The following is a 22,352-nucleotide window of genomic DNA, read 5'->3' on the forward strand; positions in this document are numbered from 1 at the left end:
GATTTTCCAGGGAAGAGTACTGGAGTGGGGTGCCATTGCCTTCTCCGCGGTAGAGTGTTAAACAAGACAATAGGTTTTCCCTCAAGGAACAAGCATTGAGATGAAGCAGTTCTCACCTTCTGGAACGATCTCCAGTGATCTGACAATCAATGAGTCGTCTGTAAGCTGGCAGGGATCACCACCGGACCCAGGGATGTCAGGCTTCTGATGTTTATTTGCAGCTCGGGGCATTGGAGGGGGGATGTCAGGGAATCCAAGACCCTTGTATAGAGCCACACAGCTCAGGGGCCATGGGCTGAGGTCCTTCATGGGAGGAGGGAGGCGGGAGAAGCAGGAAGATAAATAAGAAAGAGGACCGCTCTGTGTAACCCATGGTCTACAACATGGATGTACCTCAAAAACACCACACTAAGTGAAAGAATCCAGACACGAAGGAACACACATTGTATGATCCGTTTATATGAAATGTGCAGAATAGCAAGTTCATGGAGACAGGAAGCATTTGGTTTTGCCAGGGGTTGAGCACAAGGGAAAATGGGGAATGACTACTAAGGGGTACCAGGTTTTCCTCTGGGTGATGAAAATGTTTGAAACTAGATGATGGTGAATGAACCAAGTGCCACCTCGTTATACACTTGAGATTGGTTAGTTACAAGACATGAACTTCATCTTCATTTGAAACTCTGTCTCAGGGACAGAAAGGAGCTGTGTGAAGAGTTTAGGTTCAAGAGCCAGGGACCCAGAGTGTGAATCTTGCTTCTCCACTCACTAGCCAGGTCACCTCAGACCATGCTGGCCATTGCATGGCCTCTGTTTACTCATCTGTACAATGGACATGATCATTGTACTCACTGCATAGGGCTACTGGAAGGACTCAAGTGAGCTCATGGATGCACAGATCATGGAGCCCAAGATGTGGAGAAAGGGAGGCTGTGGTTATTCTCAAGAGGGGAATAGTCACTTGGGTAAGCTCTGGTGCAGAGGCAGAAATGCCGAGAGATACTGAGGCAAGTTTTCATTCTTTGCCTCATTTATTTAGCCAAATATATATATATGTATACATCACTTGTGGAATTCTATTAATAGGTTGACGGGAAAACACCTTGAGTTTAGAAGAGCTGCAAAGGGATGGAAGGAGGTGAGACGCAGATGGGACTTTCCCATGGAGGTGGCATCGATGGAGGGGAGGAATGCTAGCTCACAGCACAGCCTGTCCAGAGGCAGGAAGACAGAGAGAGAGTTCAGGAGCCATTCTCTGCAGAGGTGGGGACACATACGACCCTGGCATCCTTGATCGCCTTCCCTCAGCCCCTTTGACGGGGCAGGAACTGGATCTGGTAGTTTGGGGGCACGTTGCCCACCCCAGTCTCCTGGGGAGTAAGGTCGATGTCCTCAGGGGCCATGGGGCTAGCCACAGAGAAGTTCTGGAGGATGGTGGTGAAGAAGAGGAATAATTCGGTGCGTGCGATGCCTTCACCAAGACAGATGCGCTTCCCTGTGAGGACAGAACAGAGGTTCACAATGTGGACACGAGGCACAGAATCTCCGGTCACGGTGTGCATCGGGGTAATGCACACACTTTGCCTTGTCACACCCCACAGCCCAGACACCTGTGTTCATTGCAACCAAGTTGTGTGGGATTACCCTTTAACCTGTAGTCACGGTAGACTCTTAGAGGATTTCAAAACTCTCTGAAAGCCAGTGCCAATTGTGGGCTGAATGTACCTAGCTCATTTTTTCTGGGACAGAGTTTGTAAGCTTCTGATCAATTTCCAGAGAGTTCTGTGGCCCCAGAGAATGGAAGGATGCTTGACTGTGTGTGTGTGTGTGTGTGTGTGTGTGTGTGTGTGTGTGTGTGTGTGTGTGTGTGTTCATCTGCCTGCACATACAGACTGGTGCATATCTCTGACTTAATATTTTCATGTCTGTCATACCTAATATGGGAAGAATGGTACCTATCTAGTAGGGCTCTTTTGAAGATAAAGAAGTTAGTGGTTTCTAAAATTTTTTGACCTGACCGATTCAGTTCAGTTCAGTCACTCAGTCGTGTCCAACTCTTTGCAACCCCATGGACTGCAGCACGCCAGGCCTCCCTGTCCATCACCAACTCCCAGAGTTTACTCAAACTCATGTCTGTTGAGTCGGTGATGCAATCCAACCATCTCATCCTCTGTCGTCCCCTTCTCCTCCCACCTTCAATCTTTCCCAGCTTCAGGGTCTTTTCATATGAGTCAGTTCTTCTCATCAGGTGGCCAAAGTATTAGAGCTTCAGCTTCAGCATCCGTCCTTCCAATGAATATTCAGGACTGGTCTCCTTTAGGATGGCCTGTTACTAAAGGCAAATGTAGTGCCTACCTGTGTTGGTTTCTGGGTGTGTGTAGTGGGGGTTTGTGTGCCAGGGGTGTGTCTGGTCCTGTGTGTATTTACATGTCTCTGTGTTTTCTTCTTATCTCAGCCTGGGAGCCATGGGCTCCAGGAGTTCTGAAAAACAAAACAAAAACGTACGTAACATTGTGTGCAGGACTGATGGTCACGGGATGTGAGTGGACAGCTTCCATGAGATTCTGAGGCATATGGATCCCCCCACCACAGTTCTAAACCATGAACTTGGAGGGAAGTGAGAATGGAAGGAGCCAGAATAAAGGCTGAGACCTGACAGCCTCTCTCTTTTTTTAAAAAAATTTAATTTAATTTAAATTTTTTTGGCTGCACCGAGCGGCCTATGGGAACCTCAGTTCCCTGACCAATGCTCAAACCTTTAGTTCCTGCTGGGGAAGCCCAGAGTCAACCCCTGGATGGCCAAGGAATTCCCCCTCAAGTCTTCCAAGTGGTTAGACTTTACGCCCACTGGAGGTAACTGGAGAAGGGTCTACACCTTCTAGGCTCATTTAGAAGTTAGGACACAGGAGCATAGCCATACTCAGAGTGGCGCGCCCAGCTGATTCTTCTCCTGTAACTGCTTCTGCAACCGGGCTCTTCCAAGAACAGTCTGACTCCTGCTCCCTCCAACCAGGTCCTTCCCGTCCCCCGGGCTCTTCAGCTGGACACTCTGGCTCTTTCTTTCTGCCCACAGCTATCTGCCTCAGCCTTTTTCTCGGTCTATACCTTCTGCCAGGCACTGTACTTCTCTCTGTCTCTTCCCTGCTCCGCCTTCTTGAATCTTACGTAACTCCCTTTCTCTGTGTGTTCAAGTCTGATCCTCCCTGCTGTGCTCTTGCGTTTTCCACTCTCCCTGCACAGTCTCTCCTTTCCTCTCCTCCAGCCTGTCTTCCTCGCTGCTTAAGTCGCTCTCCCTTTTCCTCTCCCTCTTACTCTTTCTCAGCCTCTTCTTTCTCCACCTCCCTCTTTTACCTCATATTCACTCTAAGCCTCTCTCTACCGCTCTCTCTCCTGTCTTTCCCCGTCTCTCTCTGTTTCTCACTCACTCTATCCTCATCTGTCTGTCTGTCTCTGTTTTTGTTTGCCACATCTCTGCCTCTCTTAAAACTTAGGACAAGACTGTTTAATGGAGAAACCCTCACCCACCGCCCAGACCCCACAGGTGCCCTGGGTCTCACTGAAGAAGAACTAAGGAGGGAGGGGACACCCCTGCTGGTCCAGTGGATAAGACTGCAAGCTCCCAATGCAGGGTAACTAGTTTGATCCCTGGCCAGGGAACTATTAATAATTCCCACATACTGCAACTGAGGCTTCGCAGCGACTACTGAGCCCACAGGCTCTAGAGCCCCTGCAACACCACACCCAGTGCAGCCAAAGACTTAGAAAGAAACGAGAGAGGACACCATGGCACTGGGCAGAGCTAGAGGACCCGCGTCACTGGAGTCACCGGCGCAATTCAAAACTAGGGACTTGATGCTGGAGTGCATCTTCCTCCCCAAGGAGGAGAACCTGGGCCTTGGGGTTTCCTCTGGCTGGGATCAAAGAGCAGAGAAGAGGGAGAGAGTGAAATCAAAGCAGGTCAAGACCCTCCCTGGCTCCCTAGTTCCAGCAGAACAAATTCAGACTTCTCTCAGTTTTCAAGGCCCCACCCAGCTGAGCTCTTCACCCTTGTTGTTCAGTTGCTAAGTTGTGTCCAGCTCTTTGCGACCCCATGGACTGCAGCATGCCAGGCTTCCCTATCCTTTACCATCACTGAGAGTTTGCTCAAACTCATGTCCATTGAGTCAGTGATACTATCCAACCATCTCATCCTCTGTCACCCTCTTCTCCTGCCCTCAGTCTTTCCCAACATCAGGGTCTTTTCAGATGAGTCAGTTCTTCTCATCAGCTGGCCAAAGTATTGGAGCTTCAGCTTCAGCATCAGCCCTTCCAATGAATATTCAGGGTTGATTTCCTTTAGGATTGACTGGTTTGATCTCCTTGCAGTCCAAGGGACTCTCAAGAGTCTTCTCTAGCACCAGAATTCAAAAGCATCAATTCTTCAGTGTTCAGCCTTCTTTATGGTCCATCTCTCAAATCCATACATGACTAATGAAAAGCCATAGCTTTGACTATATGAATCTTTGTCGGCAGAGTGATGTCTCTGCTTTTTAATACACCGTCTAGGTTTGTCATGGCTTTCCTTCCAAGGAGCAAGCATCTTTTAATTTCATGGCTGCAATCATCATCTGCAGTGATTTTGGAGCCCAAGAAAACGAAATCTACCAGTTTCCACTTTCTGCCCATCTTTTGGCCATGAAGTGATGGAACTGGATGCCATGATCTTCATGTTCTGAATGTTCTTTCACCCTCATCAAGTGGTTCTTTAGTTCCTCTTCACTTATCTTCTTTGCCCTTCTCTTCTGTAACCCACATCCCAGTCTTCCTGAGTTCTTTCTCAGATGAGCCATGCCATCTCCACCTTCAGGCTCTGCCCTTGCTTCTCCTTCGGAGAGAACATGCCTTCCAGTGGCTGGTTGATACTCCCCCATGACGTTATAGCTTAGAAGACACTGTTTAGGGTCAGCTTTTCCTCACCGACCCACCAGGAGTAGTCAGTATTTCCTATTTGATGTTCCCAAAGCCCCCATTAGAGCAGTTGTCATAATTGTGATTCGTTACATGAATAAGAGTGGGCCTCTGAGCACTTACTTTAGTCAAGGAGTTCTAAGCCCACGGAAACATTTATTCATTTAATTATAGACTTTTCTGTAACCATATGACCCATGCCTATCTCCCTTGTTGGGCTGTAAACTTCCTGGGGTAGGAACTGTGTCTCTTCCTGACTTGTCTGATGGGTTATCTGCAACCTCTGATAAAATGTTTGGCTCATGGTGGTGCTCAACAGATTTGATACCTGTGTGTAGAGAGGTATAATTGTGCCCCTTACAGAGCTGTGCCTTTGGGATATGATCTTGGTTCTCAAGCCCCCTCTAGCATTGGCGTGAAGATGAGATGAGTTAATACAGGTAAAGCAACTGGCACAAATAAACTGCTCAATGAACAAAGACCTCTCTTTGATTGTCTTCAAGAGGTCACGGCACCTGCACTCTGGAATGCAGGCCCAGCTTACCTATGGAGAAGGGCATAAAAGCATCATTTTTCTTCACTGCCCCACTGGCATCCAGAAAGTGGTCAGGGTTGAAGTCATCTGGTTTCTCAAAGTAACACGAGTCGTGGAGAGCAGAGCTCAGGATGGGATAGACTTCTGTGCCCTGAGGGAGGGTCACAAGGTTGAAAAATATTGCCATTTCCTCCCCCAACCCACCCCTACATATAATGAACCAAGGGTGAGTGATAAAACCAAAAAGAGGTCAAGGTTGGCAGATGAGAGAGAACCCAGGAGACCCACACAAGGGAGAGATGGGAGCCCAGTGAGGTGCTGTACCTTGGGAAGGATGTACCCTCGGAAATGAGTGTCTTTAATGACCATGTGGGGCACACCAATGGGGATAAGGTCCGCAAATCTCTGAATCTCATGGATGACTGCGTCCGTGTATGGCATTTGGGCTCTGTCATCCAGGGCTGGAGGGCGATCTGAGCCAATCACCTGGTCAATCTCCTTGTGGATTCTCTCTGCACAGAAGAATGGGACCAGAGAACCTCATTTATATTTCTATGCTGGAACACAGTTCAATGTTCTATGAACCTTGGCCTGTTCATTTCCAGGCCAATGAGCCCAGAAAACCTATAGGAAATGGTTAGATCATTGACACCCCTCTGAGTAACCAGCTTGTGGCAGGAGGCGAAGTGGGAAAACTGTGATTTCTCATCCGCTGGTATCTAATGAATGTTATGGATCCTCTCCCAACATACACAAGCAAACACACACACACATGTGCACCCCAGTTTTGCTCAGAATTTCAGACTAAGAACTCAAGGCTATGAACCTATCAAAGTTCCTCCTCTAAGATGAGTAGAAAGTGAGCTAATATTTATTGTGTGTATATTATAGAGAGGCACTGTGCTAGGTCCTCAGGAATATAGCTGTGAAGTTACACCAGTGGATTAACCCATAAACAGCTGGGCAAATACATGAATACATCAATCGTAGATCGATCGGTAGATCAATTCATGAGTGGAAAGACTGGTAAATGGGAGAAGGCTAATGAGTGGATGCATTATTAACTCATCAAAGGTTAATTTATCACTAAATGATCCACAGACAGATAAATGAACTTGATGAACCAATGACTCTTGTGAATGGCTGGGTGGCTAAATTCATGGAAGAACATGTGAACGAGTACATTTAAAGGGACAGGTGAGCAGAGGAATGAGTGGGTGGTAGGAGGGACTGAACGACAGATGTATGAATCAAGGTGAATAAATGAGTGAATTATTAAACAAACATATGAAAAGACAGGTGGATGAGGCTGGAGTGAAAAACAAGCGATGGAAGGATTAAGGTCTGTAACCAATTTTAGAAAAACAGATGGACGCATGAATGAAGGAGCAGACGACTCAGTGACAAACAGTTCGTTCAACGAATTGCTGTTTCGAATGATCAATAGATGAGCCAGTCTGTCCAAATAAAGCATGGATATATACATCCTAGATGAGTCATAGAAGAAAGAATCTGAGCGCACGGGTTGCTTGATGAGTTGAAAGGACAGATGGATAAATGATGGGTCGATCTTTAAGTGATAGGAGAAATAGTGGGAAAACAGATGAGTGGATTTTTTTTTTGTTTGTTTCTGCTACACTGCGCTACTTGCCAAATCTTAGTTTCCTGACCAGGGATTGAACCCAGGGCCATGGTAGTGAAAGCACTGAGTCCTAACCACTGGACCTCCAGGGAACTCCCCAGATTGACAGATTCTTCGTTCATCCATCCACCAACAGGGCTGGCTTAGTTGGGTAGATCATTCAAGACCTGCACTGCTCGGGGAACTTCCCTGGTCCAGTGGTTAAGACTGCACTCTGCCACAGCATGGGCTGCAAATTCCATCCCTGGTCAGGGGTCAAGTGAAGAAGAAAAACAGAAACAACCTTCAGGGCTCCTGGCATGAGAGGGGAATGCTGCCTCTCTCACTCACCAAAGACCTCTAGCCCCATTTCTGTACCTGCAAAGGGCTCAGAACCCCTCCGCAGCGTCTGTCCCCAGCTTGCCCACCTGCAATGTGGGGGTATTTGAGCATGAGCAGGAACCCATAGCGAAGCGTGGTGCTGGTCGTCTCCGTGCCGGCAAAGAACAGCGACAGAGCAGACATGATGAGGTTCCGATGATCGAACTGGCTGCGGGGGTCGGACTTGTCCTGCAGCCGGGTGGGTGGGGTGCCCATCAGGGGAGGCGGGGCCTGCTGCCCTCACCTCTTCTCTCCGGGCCCCTCCACCTGGTTCTGGGTCTCACACCGTCCGGCCCTTCCCCCTTTCCTCTATGCTCTGTGTGTCCACCGTCTCTCTATCTCCGTCTCAATCTCTCTTCGCTGTCTTGCTCTGTTTCAATCATCTCGCATCTCTTTGGCGTTTTGTCTCCCTTCCTCTCTGTCTCTTTCTGCCTCTGTGACTCTTTTCACCAGCTGCTGCAGTTTTCCCCCTTGTCCTGTATTTCCATACCTCTGTCTCCTCCCTGCCATCTCCCCACTCTTTTCTCTCTCCCTCTGCTCCCTTACGATTCTCCCCTCCCCTCTCCCTCCCTCCACTGCTCCACTCCTTTCCCATCCCTTCTCACTCTGCATCTTTTGTTCTCCTCCCTTCCACCCCCATTGCCTCTCCCAAATCCCACTTTTTCCATGCGGAGCAGGTAGCAGTCAATGAAATCCCGGGGGGCACTGGGGTCGAGGGTCTCACGGTGCTTCTCCACACTGCGGTCAATGAAGCCGTTGACTTCCTGCAGGTTTTTGTAGATTTGCCTGTGTGAGCCAGGAAAGTACTTCAAGAAGCTGGAGTAGAGCTCGAACAGCTGCAGGAGAGAAGGGGCTGTGAGGCCCTTCTGGGGTTGAGCTGGCCGGTCACGGGGAGGGACAGCCCTCCTGGCCCCCAGTACCTTCACAAGGGATCTCTGTTTTCCTGCCTCTCTCTGCCTCTCTGGGGTGTCTTGGTCTCCCTGTCCCTGCCTCTGTCTCCCTCCGGCCCTTACTCTGTGTCTGAGCCCCTCACTCACCGCTTGTGTGTCCCCGCTGTGTAAGAGACCTCACTTTTCTCTTTCTGCATCTTGCCCCTCTCCTTGTGTCTTGTTAGTCTCCGGCCCACCTCTCTCTCTCCTTTCCACCTCTCCTCATCTCCGTGGGTCTCCTGCTCATCCACCCTCTGCCCTGTCCCTGCCTACCCCAGCCGGTTTATCTGTTCTGCTCAAACCTCTCTCTTTCTCTTTCCACCTCTTGCATCATCCTTGTGTGTCAGGCGTTGATAACATGATGCTTACACAGAATGAAGCTGCTGCCTATTTGGGAGCATATGTCTATTGCTTTGCCTAATGAGAAATGTAACATCTAACTTGTTGCCAACAGTTGCAAAAAAATGCAGGATAGTATAAATTATGCTGTGGAATTTCTCCTTCACCTGTCCTTCTAGAGATAACATGGTTAACTGTTTGGCAGATCTCCTTCCAGACTTTTCCCCTGTCTGTAGTTCTCTGTGAGAGGAGAAGATTGAAACCCCATGTTGGACTTCTGCACGTACTCATCTGAACTTCCTTCCAGATTTTCCAGGCCTGACTCTCCACTAGGACGTCATGGGAATTTGTATTTTCGATATTCGTTCCTGTGACTCTGACCTGCACTCTCGGCTGAGAACAACAGCCAGGCAGACTTTTCTGAAGTTTCACTTTTTAACCTAACATACAATAGGGGTGGGGCTTCCCTGGTGCCTCAGAAGGTAAAGAATCTGCCTACAATGCCGGGGTCTGGGTTAGATCCCTGGGTTGGGAAGATCCCCTGGAGGAGAAAATGGCAACCCCTTCCAGCAGTCTTGCCTGGAGAACTGCATGGACAGAGGAGCCTGGCAGGCTACAGTCCGTGGGGTCACAAAGAGTCAGACACGACTGAGGACTAGCACTTTCACTTTTCACAATGGGGGTATTTCTAGGTTGACTGGGAAAGACAAACTTTATCATTTTGTTTTAAATGAGGAGCATGCTCATGTGTGTGTCTTTGATTCCTCTCTCTGTTTCTCCCTCCTCCGTCACTCCCCTTTCTTCCTCTTACTCTCTCAGTCCTGTCTCACCATCTCTCCCTTCCCCCAGGTCTCTGTGTCCCTGTGTCTCTGTCTCTGTCTGTTGTCTTTGCCCCTCTTCTGGCTGGAAGCTGCATTTCCGGTTCACAAAAGCAAATCACCCCTCTCCCCTGCCTGGATGTCCACCTGAGCTCTGCCCTCTCAGACCTGGCTGGACAAGGAGCTCATGAGCACGAAAGATTGGAATAACAACTCCAGCAGCCTCAGGAACTGAGGATCTCTGTAGTCAAAGCGTTTTCCGAAGACAATGGAGCAGATGATGTTGGCGGTGATGGAGTGGAAGTAGAAGACGGGATCCTGGAGGGCGCCTAGAGGGAAAGGGGTGGGTCGCAGGGCACAGACTCAAATGCCTGGGGACCTGTCTCTGTGTGACTCTCCTCTATCATTCAGTCACAATAAATAAATTAAAAAAACAACTGGCATCATAACAGCCAACACTCACTAGCTTGGAAGTTGTGCCAGGCCCTATTCTAAGCACTTCACATATTATTTTATTAAATTCTCATCTCAGTCCTGTGAAGAAGGTGCAGAGCAGGTGTTCAATCAGTTGCATGTGCCATTTACATAGCTCTGTTCTCCTGGCCCCTTAACTGTCCGCCCTCCCCCTCCCCATCTTTTTTGTCCATCTCTAGAGTTCTCTGATCTTTGGGGAACGGTTCTGCACTTGATTGTTGATGTCTAGATGTGCCAAGCTCGCCCCAGTCAGAGGGAGGGCGGGCTGTGCGCCCAGGAGTGTCAGCTCAGTGCAGTCTCTCTCCCTGGGGCTCGCCTGTCCATCGCCTCTTATTCCCTTGCACACCCTTTCCTGAGCCTGTCTGTCTCTCTCTAATCTTCGTGCCTCAGTTTCTCTCTGCCGTTGTTCCTTCCTGCCTCTCTGAGTCTCTTCTCTTTTTGCCTCTGTCCCTCCATCCCTGTCTCTTTCTTCCTCTCTGTGTCTCCATCTGAATCCCTCTGTCTCTTCTTGTCTTTCTTCTGAGTCCCTCCATCCTTATACCTCTATAGCTCCCTGTGGCTCTGCCTCTTCCTCCCAGACTCTCCATTTATGTCTCAAAATCTCTTAAGAAAGCATCTTGTCACCTCTATGTCTCAGACACACGTTTCTGAGGAATCCTAAAACCACTGGAAGTGCCCACTTGAATTCCTAAGAGCAGAAAACCCTGACTGCGCCCCCTTGCTCACTGCCAGTTGTTCACCTAAAGAAAGGAAAACACAATTTGTCCTTTAAAAAAAAAAAGTCTGTAGTTTTCTCTTTTTCTCTCTTTACTTTCTTTTTTTTTTTTTTCCTTTAGAATTATTTTACTTTCTTTTTATTGAAGTCACATTTTGGCCCTTGACAGATACAATCAAACCATGAACTGGTTCCCTTGAACACAGGCAATTAACGTGCTATTTACTGTCTGGGTCGTCTTCGAGTTCCTCTTGACACTACACTTCTGTATCTCTCCTGCCCCTGCATTTCTCACCTACCCACTTCTGCCCCGTCTCTCTGCCCCTCTCTCTGTCCCTGCTCCTCTGACGGTCTCCCAAGCTCTGTCTCCTCTCTGTTTCTACATCTCTCTCTCTGCCCACCTATACCCTCTGTCTTTGGGCTACAGTCCTCACACAGCTTCCTCTGTTTCTCTACTGCCCACCCCCTCCCCAGGGCTCACCCTGGGATTTCTGCAGCTCCTCCACCAGACACTGAGCCTCCTCCTGAATCCGCTCCTCCACGCTCCGCTTTCCCATCCCGAAGTCCCTCATGGTGGCCAGAGAGAATCGCCGAAGGGCCTTCCAACGTTCCCCATTGGCAAAGACAACACCTAGGGTTTAGGAGAGGCTTGGGTTGCAGAGGAATTTTCAAGGAGACTCTGGGTCCCGCTCCACCCCTTCCCTTCCCTTCCCAGCCTCACCCTCCCCAATCCCCATCCTCCATCCCTGTCCCTTCCCAGTGGCCCTGAGGCCCTTACCGTGTTCCTGGAAAACTGGGTCAAGAACAGCGATCTTCGCTCGGCCAGAGAAGACCTCGGCCTTGTCCACCAGGGCCTCCCGAATGGCCTCTGTCCCGCATATTATGACCACTGGCCTTGGCCCCAGGTACACCGTGAAGACATCCCCATATTTCTGTTGGAACTGCCAAGCACACCCACAGCCAGGGTTGCTATTAGTCGGTATGCACCTGTCGCCATCTCCACTTTTAAACCAGTAAAGCACGTGTGTGTGTGTGTGTGTGTGTGTGTGTGAGTCACTCAGTTGTTTCTGACTCTTTGTGACCCCATAGACTGTAGCCCGTCAGACTTCTCTATCCATGGAATTCTTCAGGCAAGAATACTGGAGTGGGTTGCCATGTCCTTCTCTGGGGGATCTTCCCAAACCAGGGATCGACCCTGGGTCTCCTGTATTGCAAACAAACTCTTTACCATCTGAGCCACCAGGGAAGCCCTAAGACACTTGCATATAGATGGTGATTGACACTTGCATATAGATTGGTGATTAGACATTTGCATATAGATTGGTGATTAGACACTTGCATATAGATTGATGACTAGCCACTGCCCCAAGACCTTACACCCCAGTCTGCCTTTTTGCTTCCCAGAACCCAGCAGTTAAAAGATTAACCCATGACCCAGCCCAGTCCACACTGGTTGGCTTGGTTGGTGTCTAAAGCAGCGTGTGTGTGCTAAGTCACTTCAGTCGTGTCCAACTCTTTACGATCCTATGGACCGTAGTCCACCAGACTCCTCTATCCATAGGATTCTCCAGGCAAGAATACTGGAGTGGGTTGCCATGCTCTCCTCCAGGGGATCTTTCTGATCCAGGGATCGAACCAACGTCTCTTACATCTCCTGCATTGACAGGTGGGTTCTTTACCACTAGCACCACCTGGAAAGCCCCCCAAGAATCACAGATGGTTAAATATTCCTATTAATAATTTCACCCAAGCCCAGGTGATATTAGTTGAGTCTGGTGAGATCTCCCTGGCATCTCAACTAAAGAATCATCCTTCTTGGAACTTCCCTGGTGGTCCACTGGCTAAGACTCTGCGCTCCCAATGCAGGGGCCCATGTTCAATCCCTGCTCAGGGAACTGGATCCCATTAAGTATTTGCATGCTGCAGTGAAGAGCAGCTAAGACCTAGCACAAGCAAAATAAATAAATAAAATATTTTTAAAAAAATCATCCTTCTTGTGACCCATCTTCAACCCCCATCTGCCTCCTGGCAATTTCCCCAGAGAACCACCCACCCACTTGGGAGGCATGAAGGTAAAGTGATGGCCTTCTGGGGGTTATCATGAAATTTGAAAAGTCATAACATCAAGTCTTGCCACTGGAGCAACAGCGCAACAGTATTTATTGAAGCTGGAGGCAGGTATACTGAGTAACTCAGCCACTTCATTCCCAGAAACACACTCAACTAAAATGCATACATGTGCTCAGCAAAATAAAAAACAAGGAGGTTCATAGATGCCGTATAATAAATGCTCGCAACACAGGGAATAAACAACTAGTGATGAATTCATATTGTGGACTACTATGCAACCATGAAAAAGAACAAACCACTTCTACAACCAACAACAAGAATGAAACTCACAGATGTAATGCTGAGTGAAAGCAACTAGACCCAGAAGAGTTCATATGTCATAACTGCATTTCTATGAAATTCAGAAACAGATAACAGGAACTTAAAGTGTCAGAATAATAGGAAGGTAGTGACTGGAAGTGGAGAAGCCAACGGCGCCCCACTCCAGTCCTCTTGCCTGGAAAATCCCATGGGTGGAGGAGCCTGGAAGGGTGCAGTCCATGGGGTCGCGAAGAGTCGGACACGACTGAGTGACTTCACTTTCACTTTTCACTTTCATGCATTGGAGAAGGAAATGGCAACCCACTCCAGTGTTCTTGCCTGGAGAATCCCAGGGATGGGGGAGCCTGGTAGGCTGCCATCTTATGGGGTTGCACAGAGTCAGACACGACTAAAGTGACTTAGCAGCAGCAGCAGTGACTGGAAGGGGGACTTAAGGAGGTTTCTGGGCATGAGCCAAGTTGTTACGTATCTGTATGTCAACTCCATCAGTATGTTCATTTGAGAAACTTCACTGAACTGAGCACTTAGGATTTGTGTGCTTTACCCTAAAGGTTAAACTTCAATTACAAATTGACCTACAGAAGAAGAAAGACCAACAGCATATGATACCACTTATATGTGGAAGCTGAAGTATGACGCAGTCAGGGAACTAAGATTCTGCGTGCTGCACAACGCGGCCAAAGAAACAACAATTAAATTAAGTAACACAGTGTAAAGGAATAAAAGCGACACAAATGAGAAAAATACGACACAAGTTAACATACCTAAGAACCAGAAACAGAATCGCAGACACAGAGAACAGACTGGCTATTGTCAAGGGGGAGGACACATGATTGGAGAGGGAGGCTGGGCAGAGCAGATGCAAGCTTTCACATATGGAAGGGATAGACAATGAAGGCCTATTGTACAGCACAGGGAACTATACTCAATATCCCAAGATAAACCATAATGGAAAAGATTTTTAAAGAGGAATGCATGTATATGTAAACTGAATCACTTTGCTGTACAGCAGAAATCAGCAAAACTTGGTAAATCAACGACACTGCAATTTCAAAAACTGATTTTAAAAGTTGACTTAAAATTATAAAGTGGATAAGTTTATTGAAAACTCTCACAGTGATCTCTGCAAACCTCTCTTGCTGGTCTCCTTACTTCCTTTCCTGTGCTACCCACAATCCTTTCACTGCACACCCCACCCTATCTTGAAACCAGAGCGATCTGATTAAAATGTAAATTAATTAATATCCCTAACCTGTTTCAAAACACCCAGCACTCCTACTCCCCTGAGTAAGGCCTGAAGTTTCCCCCTCTGACACCTCCACCCACTCACACAGGTCCTTTGATCGCACAGATCCAGGCTCCCTGCGGCTCCCCAAACATGCTGAGCTTGCTCCTGCTTCTGAGTTCTGGCACTGATACCTGTCACTCACTGATGTCTTCCACAGGCATCTTTCAGGGTGTCTGATCAGCAACAAGGCAAGATGGAGCCTTTTCTCCACCACTTATTCTAAAGTAGCTGCAAGTAACTCCTATCACTTTTAAAAATATATATATATTTATTTTTAATTAGAGGACAATGATTTTACACCATTACGTTGGTTTCTGCCGGATGTCAACATAAATCAGTCGTAGATCCACCTATGTCCCTTCCCTCTTGAACCTCCCTCTCCCCTCCTGCCCCATCCCACTGCTCCAGGTTGTCACAGAGCCCTGGTTTGTAGCTCCTGCCACTCTTGAAAATATCACCTCGCTTTATTTTAATCATAGTTCTTACCAACCCAATATTTCCTTCTCTGTGTGTGTGCCCTGTCTAATGCCATACCATCAATGCCTAGAATGTTTCCAGGCACACAGAAGGTGCCCAGTAAGTTACCATTGAATGAATGAATAGATCGAGTATTAATGAGCACTTACTGTATACCATGCTCTACGCACTGTCTAGTCCTCACAACTCTCTTATGAGGCAGGCATTCTTATCATCACAACCTCATCTTGCTGAAGAGAAGCTAAGATTCAACGAGTAAGAGTTGAATCTGGAACACAAACCCTCATCTGTCTGACTCCAGAAGGATTTGGAAATAAATCATGACACCTACTAACCTATGACCTCTCTTTCCTTCCCTCCCTCCCTCTTTCTCTCTCAACCTCTCTCTCTCTCTCCAAAGACACAATGAGAATGGAGGATCATGGGGAATTCCCTGGTGGTCCAGTGGTTGGAATTCCAAGTTCCCACTGTAGGGGGCACGAGTTCAATCCCTGGTTGGGGAATTAAGATCCCACATGCTGCATGACACGACAGGAAAAAAGAGGATCACAGACACACAGAGAACCCTTGCAAGGACTATAGAAGAGATTTAGGGGGTCTGAAACAAGCAAAAAATTATGCAAAATGTATGTGAATATTTGTGGGGGAGGGGATCCACCGTGCCTTAAACGCCCAAAGGATTTAGTGATCCCCAAGTTGTCAGGAGACACAGGAGAAGGGGTTTCAATCCCTGGGTTGGGAAGATCCCCTGGAGTAGAACATGGCAACCCACACCAGTATTCTTGCCTGGAGAATCCCATGGACAGAGCAGCCTGCCAGGCTACAGTCCAGGGGGTCACAAAGTCAGACACGACTGAGTTTGCATGTGATAACAATAAATAAAATAACAAATTGTTAGGCAGCTTCCATCTATGAAGGAGAAGAAAAGCGCTCTGTGCTGGACTCGCACGTCCCCTCTGTGAAGTCCCAGGGTGTAACTACGGACCAGTGCTTTCCCCAGGCTGCCCTCACTATCTATTTCTCTAAGGTGAAGGCGACACCTCTTCTAGCCCACAAGGTGTTGTAACCAAGACCTAATGAATTCCCTCCACGATACAAATAAATCCAGCCACACAGTTCTGAGTGAAGAAACTAAGTCCAGGTATTTCCATGAAAGTCCATGGTGTTTACCCTTGCGATGAAAACGAAATAATACCCATTTGGGGCCTCCACATCTGTGATAAAACACTCTCCCTTAAAATCAAAGGGTGGTCCAGTGGTTAAAAATCCACTATCCAATGCAGAGGACACGGGTTCGGTCCCTGGTCGGGGATCCCACATACCACAGAGGAACTAAACCAGAGGGCCGCAGCTAGAGAGCTCTCGAGCTCCGAGCCTGCGCACTCTAGAGCCCGTGCGCTCCAAGTGAAGCTGGCACACCACAGCTAGAGGAAGTCTGCACACCACAGCAAAGAGCCAGCGGAGCTCAGAAAAAATCAAACACGTGACAAGCCCAGGACTCAGGAGTGTGGTCGCTGCAGGGGTTGTGCGGAGAGGACCTAGGCACCTGGGGCTGCTGGAAGTTACTGTCAAGTGTCCCCTAAGCCTAACCTCTCGGGGAGTGGACTCACAGGTATAGATTACATGGTGGGTGTGCTCGGTTGCTCGGTGATGTCTGACTCCTTGCAGCCCCGTGGACTGTAGCCCCCCAGGCTCCTCTGTCTATGGAATTTTCCAGGCAAGACTACTGGAGTGGGTTGCCATTTCCTACTCCAAGGGATATTCCCAACAGAGGATTCAAACCCACTGACAGGCAGATTCTTTACCACTGCACCACCTGGGAAGCCCATGGATTACATCATTAATACATAAATAGATCATCAGTCATGAAATCGTGCCTGGAGAGCAGTGATGCAGAACCTGGTAAACACTCCAGTGTCAGCTACTCATTACACATTAACGTTTATGATTAGTAAGAACTTTGGACCCAGCCTCCCATTCTGTTCTCCCTCCCTCCTCCTCTTTGTCTGGCGATGGCTGGGACCAATCTTTTGACAGCTTTTGTTGGCAGGTACTACCACCCCTTTTCTCCCTCTCTCCCTGTGGCAGGCAGGGACTAGGGAGAAGGGGACAGAGGAGCAGGGATTTCTACACCCCTGGCTCACACCCAGACACCTCTTCACGCCCGCCTGCCCTCTCCAGGGACAGTGCCCAACACTTCCAACTGAGCAAGGGACGCCTCTGACTGCCTGATCGCCATCCACCACACTTCAGCTCCACATCCCTTCCTCACCGAACTTCCCACAGCCCACCCCTGAGCCTGGAAGGATGCCTCAAAATGATCCCCAAGGACGGAGGCAAGCAGCCACCCTCAGATCCCGCCCACCTGAGGCTCACCCTCAGGAAGGATTTGAGCAGGCCTTTTCTGTCCATCTGCAGAAGGTTCCCCAGGAAGGGCAGAGGACGGGGGCCAGGCGGGAGGTGGCCACGGGCCTTTGGGCGGCCTCTGGACAGGAGGATCAAGAGTCCGGTGAGCAGAGCAAAGAGAAGGAGCACGCTGAGCTCCATGGCCGAAGACTGACGGTCTTCCAAACTGCTGGGCTTCTGGCTGAGCCTTTTATACTAAGCTTGTCCCCACACCCACTTATGTAACATCATCCATTCCCTGGCATCCTCCAAGAGTGTGAACTCAAAGAGAAGGGGCACACACCTCCTGCTCCGACAGTCAGCCGACCTGCTCCCCTGATACCTCTACAGCCCCTCCCTAGATGCTGGCAGAGACACCGCGGTAGCAATGACAAGGTCCACATGAGTCTGTACTTTTGTGGGTATGGAGAGCACCCGCTGTCTTTCTGCTTTACCTATGTTAGTGGGTTTGTGTTTACATACTTCGGTGCATACCTGCTTGCGTGTGTGTGCTTGCGTGATTCTTACACATGAAAGAGGGTTTGTATTTATGTGAACATGCCCGTGTGTGTTTCTGTACATGAGTGTGAGTGTGCTTATGCATGTATCTCCACACGTGTGTGGACTTCTATGTATTTATGTGGGGTCTCACACCTGAAGGTGTGTCTGTGTTTTTGCGGAGGTGGTGGTGGGGTGGGTCTGTGTGTGTGAGTCTGTGTGTGTGTGTCTGCATCAGACAGTCCCTGTCACTACAGGGCTTGCAGACATTCAGCCTTTCTCTCCAGCCCGCCTTCCTTCACCCTCCCTTCTGTGAGAGCCACAGATGGGAGAGGCGGGAGGAACAAAGCAATAGGGAGAGAGACAGTTCTGGGGTCTTCAGATCTCTGATTGCCCTGAGTTTCCTCCCTGCCTCCTGCTCTGTCTTCACAGCTGCAGGACACGCTGTGTGCGTGTCCCTCTCTCTCTCCTGCTCTCTCTCTCTGTCTCCGTGTCTCTGTTTCACTCCTTAAACTCTGAGCTCCAGGAGCACAGAGACTGCGTGCAGTTTGATCAATGCCCACTGAGCTTGCTTGTCTCCAGCATTCCCCTGAGCCTTTGGCAGGCTCAATTTGTATTTACCAAATATGCTCATGATTGTGTCTCTGTCCACTTGTCGTGGCCTGGGTCTGGCTTTCCACCTCCCTCTGTCTCTCCTCTTTAGAAGGAGGGTGGCAGTCTCTTTCTTGCAATGTTAGGCAAACGTCTTGAGAACCCAAAACTCTGATCCCAGCAGCTGAGTCAGACTCCTCCAATCCAGTGTCCCTTGATCTCTTGAAGAGGTGGGACCTGTACTTTCCTGACCTTGGAGAGAGGCCACCATGAACTTTCCTCAACCCAGGTCCTGGGTTCCACTGTGCTGCGTGAACTGGCACTGAACTTGGGTCCTTATTCCAGGCCCAGGAATCACTGATGGGGAGGCATGAAGTGCTTTACACAGAGGAAATCACCTGATCTTCACTCAGTTAATGAGTGAATCACAGAGAGGTTAAGATCTTGCCCAAGGTCACACAGCCATCCTGTGGCAGCCTCAGGAGTCAAACCCAGACAGTCTAGCTCCAGAGTCTGTGCTTCCAACCATTTGACTGGGCTGCCTTGCTGAGAGAGAGGCAGAGATGCAGAGTGAGATAACAGACAGAGAGAAGCAGAAGGGAAAAGAAACAGAAAGGGTGAGAGGCAGAAGAGGGCAGAACGTTCTAAGGGAAAGACTTCTCTGGGTAAGTAAGCGAGGGAAAACCTTGGTTAAACAAGCTGCTTTCTTTCCTACAGGGCTTCTCAGAGCCTTTAGATTGCTAACACGAGCTGTCCCTAGCTCATCGAGAGGGGAGGGGACTTGACATGAGCTCCCAGTCTGTCTAGAGGACGCATTACAATCTCTCAGGCAAGTGTCTGCTGCTCTTTGAGCTTCAGGTTTGCGCATCAGGAAAATGTGGGTACCTACCCTGTAGGATATTGATGAGGATGAAAATGAGACCCACTGTGCAAGGGGCCTGGCCCATAGCAAGTGTTCTATGGATGCATGGTGGCCACAGAGAGAGACTCAGAGACCAAGACTGAGGAAGGCAGAGAGACAGACCCAGAAAGAGAGGCTTGAGACATGACTGAGGGGCACCCAAGACAAGGCTATGGTGAGACCTCAAAGGACACAGCACACAATTACTCATTCACTCAACAAGCAATTATTGGGTACCTACTGTGTGCCAGGCCCTGTTTTAGGCACTGGGGACACAGCAGTGAACAAAACGTGAGTATCTTCGCTCTCACAGAGCTAACATTCTAGAGGGAGGGTCAGATAACAATAAAATGGCGATACATTCAGTAAATTCACATAGTGACAGGCAGTATACAGGCATCAAGCCCTTGGCTGTCCTTCCTGGTTGTCTTATCACCTGTGCGCATTTTGTTTGATCAACATCCACCTACACTGGGTACATGGTAAGTTTGATAATCACCCCGGGAGTGTGATAAGTTTTATTGTCAGGGAAAGAGGCACAAAGGTGGAAATGGTGATACCTGAGATTGTGTGAGGACAGGCATGGTGAAGAGGTAGGCAGAGAGATAATGAGACATGACGAGGGAAACACAGAAGCCCAGGGACGGGAGGACAGAAAGACAGACATGAACATTGGAGAAATGAAGGCACTGGTTGTAGCTGTTTAGTTGCTAAGTCATGTCCAACTCTTTGCGACCCCATAGACTCTAGCCCTCCAGACTCCTCTGTCCATGGGATTCCCCAGGTAAGAACACTGGAGTGGGTTCCATTCCCCTCTCCAGGGGATCTTCCCGGCAAAGGGATCAAGCCCGTGTCTCCCGCATTGGCAGGCGGGTTCTTTACCACTCAGCCCCCAGGGAAGCTCTAAATGAAGGCACACTAGGAGACAGCGAAGGACAGACGTGTGTCCTGAGAGAACTGGTGAGGAGCTGAGGGACTCGCGAGGGGCTGAAGGAGGGGCTCTGGGCTGAGGGAACCCACGAGGGGCTCGGAGAGCTAGTGAGGAGCTGGTGGAACTGGTGAGGTTCTGAAGGGAAAGTCAGGGGCCACCTGAGGCAGATTGAGAGGCTCAGGGTAAAGCAAGGTGACACTCAGAATCGGAGACATAGAAACGCAGAGACACGGAGAGACTCAGAAGAGAGGGCAACACCGTGCGATGAGACCCATGGCAGCCGCAGTGACAACCGCCTGTCCAGAGACCACGACGGACAGACAGGTGGGTGTTGGTCTCTTGGGCCACCCCCTGTCTGTGGGGCCCTAAATGGGAAAGCTTAAAAAAGATGGGTTAGTTTTGTGGTGGGAAACTAAGATGGCACCTGGTGAAAGATATAGGGGTGTGGCCTATGTTACAGTTTTTGATTGGCTTGCTTGATTTCCGTGCACGTGGACAGCGCATGATCACCATAGACTCCTGTTATAATGAAGGCACATGATGACTTGACCTTTAACGTGATTGGTGCAACTATGGCACATGACGATTTGACCTTTAACGTGATTGGTGCAACTATAGAAAGTCCCTCAGAAAACCCCCTGCTTGCCTACATAAACCAAGAGTTTGTGGCAATAAAGTGGAACTGCTTAGACGGAATGCGTGTCGCGTCAGATTGTCTCTCGCTCGCGGAGGGGCTGCGGTGGCGGACAGCAGGCTCACCTCTCCTGGGGACCCCTCGGCTTTGCTGAGGGAAGTTTCACTGCCTCTCTCTTTCTGCGGCGTGCACCCCGCACCCGTCGCCACAGCTGAGGGCCTGGCAGGGCCAATGTTCACGGGGCACCTGGGCCCAACGCCCACGGTCATTGCTGTGTGGCTACCAGGCAGTGTGAGGCCCTGCTGGAGAGGTGGGTGCCTTCACTGGGCACTTTGGGCACAGCCATCGCCCAGAGGACCCTGTGGGTCAGTGGTGAGATGGGGGCGCCCGGCTCAGGGCTCACTTCACACTCAGCAGGTCCCCTGCAAGATGCAGCTCAGCCCAGTCATTAAGCGCTCAGGCCCTAGAGTCAGAGGTTGCTGTTGTTTAGTCGCTCAGTCCTGTCCAGCTCTCTACGACCCCCGGGACTGTAGCATGCCAGGCTTCCCTGTCCTTCACCATCTCCCAGAGTTTGCTCAAACTCATGTCCATTGAGTCTGTGGTACCATCCAACCATCTCATCCTCTGTCATGCCCTTCTCCTCCTGGCTTCAGTCTTTCCCAGAATCGGGGTCTTTTCTAATGAGTTGGGTCTTCATGTCAGGAGCCAGAGGACCCGAGTTCAAACCTCAGCCCCACCAGCACTGTCTATATGCTGGCTGGTTCTCGAACCTCTCTGTATCTCTCTTCCCTCACCTGTGAAACGGGGATAATGTCCAACCTCATCCCCAGGGATGTTGTGAGAGTTCAATCGGGTGTTAAACAACTGTACGTGTTATACCCTGGTGGTCCAGTGGCTAAGACTCTGCACTGCCAATGCTGGGGGCCCAGGTTCCGTCCCTGGTCAGGGAACGAGATCCCACATATCGCAATGATCCCCCATGCTGCAAACTAAAGATTCTGCATGCCACCACTAAGACCCAGAACAGCCAAATAAAAATTCGAAATAATTTTAAAAAAAAGAAAAAGCAACTTGGATAGATTTTAGCATGTAATACCCATTACACACCTGTTTTCCTGTAAAGTCAGTTGAAACATTGGGAGGTTTGCTCCAAATCCTCTTTTGCCCATTCGCTCGTGAAGGTGCACGATGGTTTCAGAATAGCGCTTTTAGCTGCATAAAGGTAAATCCCTTAAGCCAAGCACACGGTGTGGCTGAGTCCCTCTGCTGTTCACCTGAAATTATCTCAGCATCGTTGCTCATCGGCAGTGTGCTCCGCTTAGTTGCTCAGTCGTGTCCGACTCTTTGCGACCCCGTGGACAGTAGCCCGCCAGGCTCCTCTGTCCATGGGGATTCTCCAGGGAAGAATACTGGAATGGGTTGCCGTGCCCTCCTGGTTAGTTGGCTATACCCCAATGCAAAATAAAGTTCAAAAGAAAAAGGCAATTTTTAAGATAT

At 49.3% G+C, this 22,352-nt stretch overlaps 1 protein-coding gene across 3 annotated transcripts; it reads right to left on the reverse strand.

The window, feature by feature from the left end:
• Nucleotides 1–441: 441 nt before the first annotated feature.
• On the reverse strand, nt 442–17,484 carry LOC105614373 (cytochrome P450 2B11-like). 3 transcript variants are annotated; one of them, XR_009596213.1, is made up of 10 exons: nt 17,292–17,484; nt 11,538–11,700; nt 11,241–11,390; nt 9,739–9,899; nt 8,144–8,320; nt 7,532–7,673; nt 5,807–5,994; nt 5,492–5,633; nt 2,356–2,481; nt 1,392–1,495 (listed from the first exon to the last, which is right to left on the reverse strand). XR_009596213.1 is itself a non-coding variant. In XM_027978337.2 (9 exons), the coding sequence occupies exons 1-9, from the start codon at nt 17,460–17,462 to the stop codon at nt 1,305–1,307; spliced, it is 1,485 nt and encodes a 494-aa protein (XP_027834138.2). In that variant the 5' UTR covers nt 17,463–17,484; the 3' UTR covers nt 442–1,304. The 3 variants fall into 3 exon arrangements, 2 of the variants coding, with proteins under 2 accessions (XP_027834138.2, XP_027834140.2); XM_027978337.2 differs by lacking the exon at nt 2,356–2,481 and having other exon boundaries at nt 442–1,495; XM_027978339.3 differs by having other exon boundaries at nt 442–2,481.
• Nucleotides 17,485–22,352: the final 4,868 nt, after the last annotated feature.

Source organism: Ovis aries, chromosome 14 (assembly GCF_016772045.2).
Source record: "Ovis aries strain OAR_USU_Benz2616 breed Rambouillet chromosome 14, ARS-UI_Ramb_v3.0, whole genome shotgun sequence".
NCBI classification, from domain to species: domain Eukaryota; kingdom Metazoa; phylum Chordata; class Mammalia; order Artiodactyla; family Bovidae; genus Ovis; species Ovis aries.